At 42.3% G+C, this 12,625-nt stretch overlaps 1 protein-coding gene across 1 annotated transcript in view; it reads left to right on the top strand.

The window, feature by feature from the left end:
* Positions 1-6,642: 6,642 nt before the first annotated feature.
* npr1b (natriuretic peptide receptor 1b) overlaps positions 6,643-12,625 on the top strand; it is a 58,195-nt gene continuing 52,212 nt past the window's right edge. The window contains exon 1 of the mRNA XM_036539153.1: positions 6,643-7,419. Within this exon, the coding sequence (XP_036395046.1) occupies positions 6,648-7,419 (772 nt within the window). The 5' untranslated portion in view covers positions 6,643-6,647. The remainder of the gene's footprint in view (positions 7,420-12,625) is intronic.

Here is a 12,625-nt window from a genome sequence, read left to right as displayed (position 1 = left end):
GATGATATGTTCGTTCAACAAAATTCTGTGTTCTTAAATTATTCACAACACTCCGCATATTTTAAAACAGGAGAAAGAAAACAAGCTGCATTCCTACAGCAAGTGTAATTTTTCAGTGAACGTTTGAACCGCAAATTTGAAATATTAATTATTGTTCAGAATGTAGGTTATGAGATGCATGACAGTGCATTGGTTGAAATTATTTATGCTTTAGTTTTTATTATGCACCATTTAAGAAGTCTGAGCTCAAGATGCTTTCTCTGTCTCAGGTTTACAACCTGTGCTTTTTAAATTTTTAATTATATAATCAACTGTAGACTAAACCTTAAATTCCACAACCATAGCCATAATCCCTTGCAAGAAGATTTTGTGCTTGGTACACATGAAACTAAAACATACCTTTATAAAACACATACAGTATGAGTGTATGATTTCATATTGAACTTTTACTATGTCCCCTGTGGCCAAGAGTAGCCAATTCTAATTACAGTTTTTAATAGACTACATACTAAAATACAGATTTGCTCTATTTGAAATCTTCATCAATAAGTGTGAATAAACTAGATAGCTGTGAACTCATCATATTTATGACTTCATCTGGCTTCTGTCTTTAACAGTGTACATGTGTGCCAAACATAATCAATTGCTAGTTAATGTTCTTGGTCAATGGGGAAAAAGGTTAATATTTTACGTGCGCTATCACTAGATGATGCATTGTTATTTCCCGTTGTCCTGATATAGGTCCATGCGCTATATGGTGCAACACCAGAACTTGTAGCCCAGCATGCATTGGTAAACCGTATCTTTCTACCAGAAGAGATTGTGAATGTAATAGCTGAGATTTTTCCAGGTAGATGGAGTCGATATGCTCTTGCTTCAGCCAGAACCCTATGCCAGCACTCAGAGATGCTTCATCCATCACACTCTCACACCCGGAGCCACATAGATGGATGTTTTTCCACCCAGCAGTTAAAAACTGTAATTCAAGGTGTATTAGTTACCTTTTAAATGTATTCTCGATCTATGGAGAGAAATAATGCAATGTCAGTGTTTGTAGAATCAGCCAGACGGCTCAGTGCAGTAGTTGTCGGATCAATGTTGTGCAACAGACCGGTATTGATGATTGATGACTTCATCATGTCAATTACTTTCAGACCACTGGGAAATTTCTCTGGAAGTGCAACTTCTCACTAACAGTTCCAGCTGTCATTCACACTCTGTGGGTGACAGAATTATATATGCCTCTCACAGAGTCTGGCCGAAACCCTCACAAAACAACATGGCCCAATCCTACTGTGAAAGAAAAGCATTTGAATAAAAGCGTTTCATTCTTATCATATCTTTCACATATCACATGTCTTTCCTAAAACACAGGTGAAGAGCTGAGACTTGAAGTCATATCACACAGTGAACTTTGTCATTTCTCTTCTGTTCTGCAAAGTGTTAAGGTGGGCTCAGAAATGTTTTCCATTTGCACACTATCAAGGGCTTGATGTTTTGTCCCAAAAAGGATTGCAGTTGCTTTCCACCCTGATTGTTGTCAAGCCCCCTGGAAAGGAATCAAAATTTTATGAAATGTGCCTACTCGTTCAAGCTACAACTGTTCTTTGTCCATCACACTACTTTTTGGAAGTACCTTTATTTAACTGTTACTATTTCATAACGAAAATGTATGTTAAAATAATTGTTTAAATGAAACTACGTCAAGACTCATTGTCTTCCCTGGTATCCTCAGTACCTTGCCCAAGGGTAATACAGAGGCGGCCCAGTGGGGAATCAAACCGCTATCAAATCAAACCTTTTAGATATGAGCCCTACTCAACTGCTGCAGTTACATAACAGATTAAAAAAAAACATATTTGAATGAAAGAATTGTCTTTGTAAAGGGTACTATGTGGGTGAATTTTGAACATAACACTTATAAAAAAATTCAAAGCTAAGCAGCCCAAGATGCTATTTAATAGTTAACATTTGATTTTAAGAAATTATGAAAATAAAAGTAACCAACACTGTTTAACTGACACTGGGAACCCTCTCAATATACAAAAGCAGATTCTCTGAATTTCAAGGTTAGTATGAATACTCTATGCTATATTTGCACTGCCATTACCACTGGGGCTGAGATGTGATGTTTTTACATTACTTGGAAAGTACATGAATAGGTATACCAGTAAATATATTTTCTGCTTCTGTTTTTTGCCAAAACTCACAGAGCACAGTGTAGGCCTGAATGAGAGCTTGCTAATGGTTTTACGTAAGAACTATCTTGTCCCCAGTTCCAATGGCTCTTACTCAGACTTCCACTTCTATCCTTCAAGAAAAAGATTACATTTCTGTCCAGAATAACCACATCACTTGTGCCCACAAGCCTTGAAGCCTTTGACAATTTAGGAAAGCAGAACCATCTTTATGTACCACAGAGATTTACTGGAACCAAAGTCAATTATTTCTTCTGCTCCCTGCGGTTGGAATTACGTCAACTCTGTGCCATGGTAAATGCCAACCACGAGTTGAAGAACTTAACAAATTGATTCACACCACTGACAGAACAATAATGAACTAAGAAATAAATAGGCATGGCATTCATCCAATCACTGGAGGGGGTTAATCATCTTAGATGTCAGGGCAGGAGAGCCTTGCCTTTCTGTGATGAGTAAAAAGGTGGGAACACACACACACACATAAAGAGAGAGAGAGAGAGAGAGAGAGAGAGATCAGCAGGAGAAGGAACTTTTAGATTCTATTTTAGATTTTATCTTGCTTCTACAAACAGATACACTCCTGCATCCTCTGCACGATAGGTAGCACATATGAAATGCCGGAAAAGGTTAAAACAAGGGGGTGGGCAAGAAAATGAATCTCTTTCCTGTATAAATAGATCATTGGAATGACATATGCAAACACACAGGAGAGGCCCTGGTGAACGTCGTTTACCACAGCACTCGAGTGACCTGCTCCTGCAGTGCCACCGCTCTCTGTTACTCTGGTATTCCCTTCCTATTAGGGTTACAAGCAATGGCTGCCTAGAGTCTGTGAGCTGTGCAACATTTTCTCATGCAAAATGAATCTGATTCAGATGCCTCTGGCAGTGAAAATTGCACAATGACACTGTGAAGGAAAATATGTAAAGTCACCTGGAGGGGAAAAGCAAAGTAAAAACAGAAACTGGGAGAAAACTGAGGGATAGAGAGGGAGAGAGGGAGGGATAAAGAGATGGGGAGGGAGAAAAGGAGGGATCGAAAGGGAGAGAGGAAGAGAGCAGGGGGGGAGGGAGAGAGAGGACTATTGTGTTGCATCCTGTTTTGGAAACACTCTCCTGCACTTTCTGCACTTTTTGAAGTGAGGTGGCTGGATGGTGGGGGTCCAACCTGGGGTGGGGTTAGCATAAGGGTTGGTGGGGAAATGGATATGGTGAAGGGTTTATTTCATTCTGCACGAAGATAAAAGCCTGGTTCAAAGTCAATTCGTTGACAACTGTAATTTACAGCTGACCATGACTTTCGGTGTGTCTTTCCCTTTTTTTCCTACGCATGTTTTATTGTTCTGAGGAATTTGCTAAGGTTATTGATCTGAGAGTTGTTTGCCAGGAAGAGGGGAGATTATAGTAGAGGCAAAAGGAAAAGTAAGATAAGCTTGAATGAAAAATGATCATAAACAGACAGAATGGGGAAAGGCTGGCTGGGAAAGAGGAAGCCAACAGAAGAAAATAATTATGATGTAAAAAAGAGCAAAATAATGTAAAAACGGCACTTTAATCACGTTGAAAGAAATTAAATAGAAGCACATTATTTAAAATATGATTGTAGGAAGGTGGTTGGACATGGAATAAGAGAACCAGACCCTATCAGACCATGGAGCTCACTCCTGTCAGTGTGTACACACCACACATGCCAGGCAGGCTGCTGAAGGCGTACGCCTCAAACAACACACACAGACACACAGACAGTGCACAGAGAACCGGGGATGGGGTACTGCAGTACTCTGCCGCTGAACTCTATTAACATGCAGTAATGATAACGGGGAAGCCGCAGCAGAGTGGTGGTTCAGCTCTATTCACAGCGCACTTTGCACAGAGGGAGACCATTCAGAAAGCACAGCGGTGCACTTCTCTATACACAGCATGTACAGACATGCTAATCAGTGTAAATGGCCTTGCACACTGACTCAGGAACACACACCTGGTCATTGGCGCAAACATGAAACACATTTGCATACAGTCACATGCATAAAATACACGTGAACAGAAAACATGTGTCAAACGCAGGCATATGCACACAAACACACATACACACATATATGCTTGCCTTAAGCTCCAACTTCAGTATCCCTCCTCGCCTGTGCTTGCTGACTGTCTGAGGACAAAAGTGACACATAGTTCAGCCAGACAGACAGAGACTTTCATAAAACACTCCTGTGTACCTCCTCTCTCACTCTCCTGCTCTGTCTCCCACTCTTGCTCTCTTTCCTCTCTCTCTCTCTCACCCCCCCCTTTCCTCTCTCTCTCTCTCTCTCTCTCTCAGACGTGGAGAGGCCAGAAGAAACGGAAGCCTGCTCCTGTGCCTAAGCGAGATTTGACCAATAAGGTCAACTCACACACTCACACACACACGCACGCACACACGCTGTACTCTCTCACACCGCCTCACCTTCAGTCAGGCAGTCAGTCACCGCTCAGATTGCTCTGCGCGTCACATCGGCTCCGGCTCCTACACACACCGTAACTGTGGAGGAACTGGAGGGGGCCAGCGGACTGCCGCCGTTCCAGACAAGAGAGGGAAGGGAGAGAACGTGCTGCTGCCGGGAAGCAAGACACCTCACGCGCCTGCGACTTTGGATAGCTCTGCTCTAACCTTCTCCCTGGCAAGCCTCCTCCATCTGACACATATTTACTTTGCTTTGGGACTTTACTGGCCGGTCCACCAGGTCCTCCATCATTCTGATTTGACTGACTCGATCCCATTTTTAAATGTATGAAAGGACTAATGCGCAAATCTGCCATCTGATGGATGTTCTTCTGACTTTTTTTCCTAGGCTTTGTAAAAGTTCCCAGTCATCTTTAATTGAGTTCGGCTGTGTCTTCTACAAAAAGAACAGCAGCAACAGAGTTTGTTTTTTTTTTTTTTTTGGTTTTGTGTTTTTTTCTAAACAATAAAAATACTTTTTACTTCAAAGTTATGGACATATGGGTGAGAGTGCAATCCTGCTTGTAGCACATGTGAGTGCTCCCCAGCTGTGCTCATTTACATAGCTGTTACTAAATAAGTTTCTTGAAGTTAATTTTTTTTTAATCCCTGAAGTATCTGAATTTTTTTCCACCACCAATTGTTTGCGAAAACAGCCCCCTTTTTCTTTCCCGCTGGAAATAATGCTCTGAATCCAGCCCCTCTCTGGGTGTCGCTGGCAGTTCATTCTTCTCTGTTCCACACAGCTTTCAGCAGCCCAGCAACAGCTGAGAGATATTACTCACAGATCCCCGGACTTCAGCTCAAATCAGAACCAGACATGGAGATAACTAACTCCTCCATTTAAGGTAATCCGATTTTATAAATTACAGCAGCTGTGGGTGATTTGGGAGGACACCTTCGTAAATCACTGCAGTCATTAATGTTAACTGAGGCATAAATCCTCCACCTTTATTTCTCTTCTCCTGATCTGAAGAAAATTAGCTCCTGGATGTATGGGTACATAACGTGAGTAGTTCTGCAGAAGAATGTATAGCAGTTGCGCAAGTCCTCTGAGTGTTTGGTTGTTTTGTGTTCTGAGTGGAGTGGGTGTCAAATGTGGACTCATTGGAGTGAGTTTTTAATACAGTGACAAAGCTGTAAATATCATCTGAGAGCAGAGAGATCCTTGTGTGAGAGTCACTCACAGGCTGTAAATTCAATGTCAGAGCTTTAGAGTTTAAATTAAAATTTATTTAATATTTAATTATATGATCACCTTGCTTTCGTATTCTGTGGCAAGAGCATTGTTTTTTTTTCCATGTTGCGTTTGTCCTATGTTATCCATAGGTAGATTTATCGGTGAAGCATCTTAAGATGGAAAATGACAATTGATTAAGCAGGCAACTCTCTTCAGTGTTTTGTTGGCGTATCTGACAAAGTTATAGGCTGCAGCTCGGTGTTTCCTCCCCCTGCTTTCCATTATGAAAAGACACATGTTCCTGTATTACTGTTAAGGCTGAGAAGGAAAAAGTGGAAGGAGACCGATGCACGGAGCGAAATCTTTACCAATGACAGGTGTAGATACGGAGCACGCTGTCAGTGCAGAACTTTGCTGCATGGCGAGAATGCCAGCATGTGTATTATAATTAGTTTAATTGCCTTTGATACCCGATTCCACAACTGAATATCATCACAGCATCGAAAATAACGATTGGATCTGGATACAAGGGAAATCAGCTGCTACACAAGAATGCCTTCTTCATTCAGTAACTACCGCATGCTCTCTGCTGACAGGGCTTACCTGAGAAACTGAGAATGACATTGCACAACATCTATAGTAGCCGTTGTGTGTGTGTGTGTGTGTGTGTGTGTGTGTGTGTGTGTGTGTGTGTGCGCGTGTGTTTGTGTGTCCGTGTTTTTTTTTTCTTTAGGTCATTGTGATAAATAATTAACCCACAGCTGGGGACTTCAGGACGAAGAGGGATGAGGCTCCAGGGCTGGATGGGGGCATGGAGGCTGCTCCTGCTCCTGCTGCCTCTGAGCTGCTGGGCTGAGCCGGCGCACGCCAAGTCCCCGCGGCACCGGGAGCTCAGGAGGCAGGGCCGGGAGCCCCGGGAGCGCCGGGAGCCTCGGGAGATAGTGCTGGCGGTCATCCTGCCACGGCACAACACCATCTACCCTTGGGCCTGGCCCCGCGTGGGGCCGGCCCTGGAGCGCGCCATATCTCAGATCAACGACAACCCCGCCTTGCTGCCGGGCTACCGGCTGCGCTACGAGTTCGAGAACAGCGAGAACAAGGACGGCATCTGCTCTGAGGCCGTCGCCCAGCTGGTGGCGGTGGACCTCAAGTTCTCCCACAACCCCTGGGCCTTCATCGGGCCTGGCTGCGACTACACCTCCTCCCCCGTGGCCCGTTTTACTGCCCACTGGGGGTTGCCCATGGTCACGGCAGGCGCGCCAGCCCCCGCATTCTCTGACGCCAATTTCTTCACCTCCATCACCAACACGGGCCCCACACACAAAAAGCTGGGTGAATTCGGCCTGCACATCCACCAGGAATTCAAGTGGCTTCGGCACGCCCTGCTCATGTTCACCGATAGCAAGGTAGATGACCGGCCGTGCTATTTCGCCGTGGAGGGACTGTACTCGCGGTTGCACACTGACAACATCACCACCGAGCACATGGTCTTCGATGAGAATACCACGCCCATCGAATACGGTGAATTTCTCAACAGAATCAAGCAAGAGGGTCGCGGTAAGTCCATTGCCCCGGCACTGCCAGTCTGTGCCTCTGTGATTTGTCAGGAATGTGCCTGCTCTTTTGTTCTGTTCTATTGTCTTAACAGACTCCCTGAGCAAAGGTGACTCATGATGTTTTTCATCCTGAGACTAATTTTGGTGGCTATATTTAGAGTTGTGCTTTTATGGTTGCTATTTAGATAAGAGACTTTGCTCGAGGGTACAGGAACAAAGTTCCACCTGGGTTTTACACTGACCTCAGGACCCTCTACACCTTAGTACAGAACCTTTATCATTGCTCTGTATTTTTCTGCAAAAGTAACATTATGGTTTATCAACTGTCCTCATTTGTGGTTTCCTTTTTGAACTCACTTGAGATCATCCCTTTAGCACCTTCCTAGAGGCCCTTAATCACTTACACACTCTGGATTTCTGATAAAGAAACAAATTTTTATATAATTTGAATGGCTCAGTATAATGGTCCACTAAAAATTTTCATGTTTACAGAAACTGAGAATCATCTTGGATTACTATGGTGTGGTACACGGACAGAATGAAAGGCATACAATTTTCAAAACTCTATCTCCCTCCATTCCTCTCTGGAAGAATGCTTCTCATGTGTTACCATGACTACAGCCCCAGTATAACGCCTTCATGTGGGCTTATTTCCTGATCGTTGTTATGTCACAGTATTTACTGTATGCCTTTGATTGTTCTAAGAGTTTGTATTTGCTTATGAGAAGCTGTGACATTGATGTCAATGATTAAAGTCAAGGAAAGCGTCCACAAGAAAAGGAGAAGCTGATTCAAGGCAATTTCTCAAATTTACAGCGTGTGACAAAATTCAATCACATGCTCCCACGTGCCTCAGGCAGTAAAGGGGTTTCAAAACCGGGGTTTGCGACCTGGCCATGTCATCTGCCGGAGATGACCAGGAGCCCACAGCAGCAGAGATAGGGGTCGGTGGGTTGTCCAAGGTTCATTTGTCACAACACTGAAGTACCTTGCAACTGCCTGAGGGTTACGTGGATAGCATAAGAGGGAATACACTTATCCTCTGTATGACGTTTGTGTGACGGCAGAGTGAAAAGTGCATAGATTTATATGTGCATCAGGGCATTGAATTCACTCTCGTTGGGCACAGTGGTTATTGTGGTGGAGCGTTCACAAGCAGTTGGGTAGAAGAGGAAGGGTTAGAAAATTACAAGAGCTTAACATGTTGTGCGACTGCTCTGTGAATTCATAAGTTGGTTGTCTTTATGTCCTGTACAGTTTTAGTTGTGATGTCTGTGCTTCAGTTCAGATCACATTAACATCAATCATCAATCATCAATGATTAACATCATTCTCAGTATAAATGTTTCAGTATAAATGTTTATAAACGTAGTAGTATCTTTATCCCAGTGCAGGTGGGGGAACCTTGCTACATTCTGCAGTTTTTCCCCAACACATCTCCTCGGCATACACATACACACATTTATGTTAGCGTTGTCAGTAAATCAAAACGAAATGATTGACTAATTTGTTGCTGTTAGTTGATTACCCTGTAGATTAATCTATTTTTATTTACACCGAATTATTTTCATATCTGCATATCTGAACATCGATAAACATTATTTGTTTGTAGACACTAAAATAGTGCAAGCTATATGGCAATTTCAGTCAAATGGCCTTCAGCAAACATAATTGGTGTGCTTGTGTCAATTCTAATTGCAATTGAGCTAGTAAGGGCTTTTTGTTTTAATGTCTTCAAGGCTTTCAATGTGATACCTAAGTGCAGGAACATGAAAGTTGTTTGCTTATGTGCCAAAACAGTGGTGTCTGTTGTGGAAGCAATCCTTTCATTTCCTTACCTTCGCAAAAGGATGCCTTGCTCATAAATTATGCTGCACACAGGTCACTCTACCCCTCTATGGAAGAACTCTGTTTGCAATGTAAACAGCACACGTATCGGTCATGTTTCTTTAATTTAAATGCAGATTTCCCTTGTCGTTAACAGACTTGTTTGCTTATAACCCTGGGTATAGTAATCGACTCAATGTGTTTATTACTTTATTCCTGTGGACTTTTTGTCAGTGAACAGCTTCCTCTTATTTCACAATTGCAAGCTTCTGTTGACAGTGACAGTTAAGGTTCGAATCTTATTCTATGAGGTTTAACCTGTATATATTTTTGAAAAATGTCATTCAAGTTTTAAATGATATTCATTGCTTTACGTGTGTAACTAGCTAGATAGCTAATAGTATTTTTCTGTAGGCTTATTTCTGTTTTACTTATTTACATTTGTTCTGTTTGTTACTTGTGAATATAGTTCAACACCTTTAGCTACAATAATAGACAGGTGTGAGGGGCTTAACCAGACCTATTCTGGCTCCTTTTCTGCATGTAACACAAGTGCAAACATGCTTATTAAACCTGATCAATTTTGATTAAAAAATAGTTGTCAGCTATTTCAGAATTTGTATAATGAATTCACCACCATTATAGCCCTCTTATATATATGAAACCCAGATGTAAATATGCACAAAATCTTCCTCAAGAATCTTTTTTGTGGAAAGGATGTACGTCATTGTTTTTGTATTGCGTCTTGCATTTGGCATCCCATAGATCATAGCCACAGAGAGAACTCCATGATAATCCTGCTGAAAGGGTGAAACATGTCATGTGTTAGATATCCAATAGCGTTACACACAGCTCTCTGCCACAGAGATTATGCTGCACCAAATGAGATGAATGGGGATGAGGGGAAGCAGAGATGAAGCGAGAGAGAGAGAGAGAGAGAGAGAGAGAGAGAGAGAGAGCGAGGGAGCGTAGATAACCGGGCTGTCTTTCCTCCTTCAGACTGTGGTGATGAGGAGAGAAGGACACTTAGTGGATTTTTGTTTGTGCAGCTCTGCTCTGGGAAACAGCCTGACACTTAGCAGGACCTTCAGCAGACATTTGAGCTGTAGCAGACTGGGACATTCAGACCGTTACATTCAGTACAGTGTGTTCCTCATTACACAGGGGTCTCCTTAATGAGCTAAGGAAACAGAAAATGATAGGCACAATTGACAGGTGAAGACAATCTCCCTAAATCCTCTTCTGGATGGGGGAGCCCTATCAAAGTGGACTGTGATGTCTAGATGCAGTGTGCGCAAAATTGGTTTTGCACAGTGGAAGCCATTCAGAGGTTAACAATCGGTAGTTTCAGCCTGCTGAAAAGAATTTTGTAGCACATATACTGAGTCATCCAGTAAAGACAGCAGGGAAAGAAGTTTTACAGAAGGTAAGATTCGTAGAGAGTAACAAGATGTATCTGACGTGCAATGCACGTCTTTAAACTGTTGCATGTGTGTCAATGCCTTTACAACATTTACATTTCTTCATTGCTGAGTTTCTGCATTTCTCCATCAGAAAACATGCTGGATTTTTTTTTTTTTATAATGACAGTCATCTGATTTTCACATGCCGTTTTAGATCTATGAATGTTTTTTTTTTTTTTTGAATTGTGCACTTGAAACTACTTGAAATCAAAGTTCAAAGAAATTCATATTGTATAGCAGGGGCACAGTTCTTAAACTGGACTTGGAATATGGAGTTCAAAGGAAATCCAGCTCAGCGCATACCCTCAACTGTGGTGATCTGACATGCAAATGTAATCTGGGAGCATAAATCTACCAGTGGTAGAGATGCCATACTTGAGGGAAGGGGTGGGAGCTGCCAAGGTAACACAAGTTTTGTGCCTACAATAAATAACCCCTGATTGGTTTCTTATGGCCTAGTCTTTTAGTTCCCACGTGGGCATAAAAATGTCTCTTGTAAAAACATTTATTAACAGAGGTCATGCGCCTTGCTACCTTATAAGGAAACCGTGCACAACATATCAGATCTGTGGGTATTTCCTGTACAACATAATTCCTCATGGGTCTGTTGTCTTCAGCCCATGTGACTATCATTTAGTTTTATTGTCCGCCATTTTTCATGTGTCACCTGGAGAGGCCATTATGTGAACGTTGAGTTGATGTGTATGGGAAAGCAGTAAGTGTAACCCACTCAATTTCAGCCAGTCCCTTTTAAGGTGCATTTCCAAGATGGTTATGTTTTCTTGTTTGTTTTTGTATTCTCCTGTCCGAGTGGAGCCACTCCTGGAGTATGCGGGGCGGAACTGGGAAAACAAAGTCTGTGCCATTGAATGAAGTGATTCAGAACCAGCAGTGTTTTGTTGGCCAGCGGTCCAGAAAGGTCCCACAGAATTCTGCATCCTTGGCACAGATGTGTCATAACTCAAATGGCAAGGGAATTGTGAGTGAAGGATTCACAACCAGCCATGATAGGTCTATATTCAAACATGCTTTCCTGCAATTCCAAAAACAGCATTCGGTATTCAAAGTCATGCTCTGTATTTTTTTTTAGGGGATGTAACTGAGGAGCATGAGGCTGCATGATCATTACCATGTCTGTACCCATGAGGCTGGGTGATCATTAGTACAGTACTTCAGTAACCAAGCTCATTTTTCTACCCCATAAATGACTAGAGCCTAATTGTTGCCACGGTATCACGGAGCACGGCTAATCTTTTTATTCCTCTGGCCTGCCTTCAAATCAGCTCAACGGTTTGACAGATGTGCCATTCCTTTCAAATTTCGGTAGGAGCCGATGATGAAAATAGATCGTTTCCATGGTGAAAAGGAGAATCCAGAAATGAGCTAGTAAAGGAAACCCTCAGCTGCAATCTATATCATATAATTTGCATTAGGTGATTATTGGCATGAATTATGCCATTTGGGGTATAATTACCTTTCTCTTGTGTACATAGGCTACTGACTTGTTTTGGGTAAATACGTCTGAAAATGCCTTAGACACACAGATTCCTGAAATGCGCCCCCCCCCCCTCCAAGGTGAATGTTGCTTATTCCTGTGTAGGAGTTTGACAGTTTAGTTCAGACATAGCAAGGCCAGAAGACCCAATTTGCAAAGGCAATTGGCCAAAAGCAGAAATTGCAGGTTCAATGCGATCCCTATCTGTGTAAAGGTACAGATAAATTTACTGACACTAGTTTTGTAAAGTGGATAGGAACACCATTGCTAAAAAAAAACACCCATTTGTCACAGTTCCCAGAGCACAAAGCATTTCTTGATACCTGGTGCAGGTATCACACGCAAAAACAATTTTTCTGACCGTAATAACATAAAATATTAACTATGACAAATAGAATGAAATATGAAATATCACAGTCCAG

Source organism: Megalops cyprinoides, chromosome 10 (genome assembly GCF_013368585.1).
Source record: "Megalops cyprinoides isolate fMegCyp1 chromosome 10, fMegCyp1.pri, whole genome shotgun sequence".
NCBI classification, from domain to species: Eukaryota; Metazoa; Chordata; class Actinopteri; order Elopiformes; family Megalopidae; genus Megalops; species Megalops cyprinoides.
This window is presented reverse-complemented; position numbering and strand designations above follow the sequence as displayed.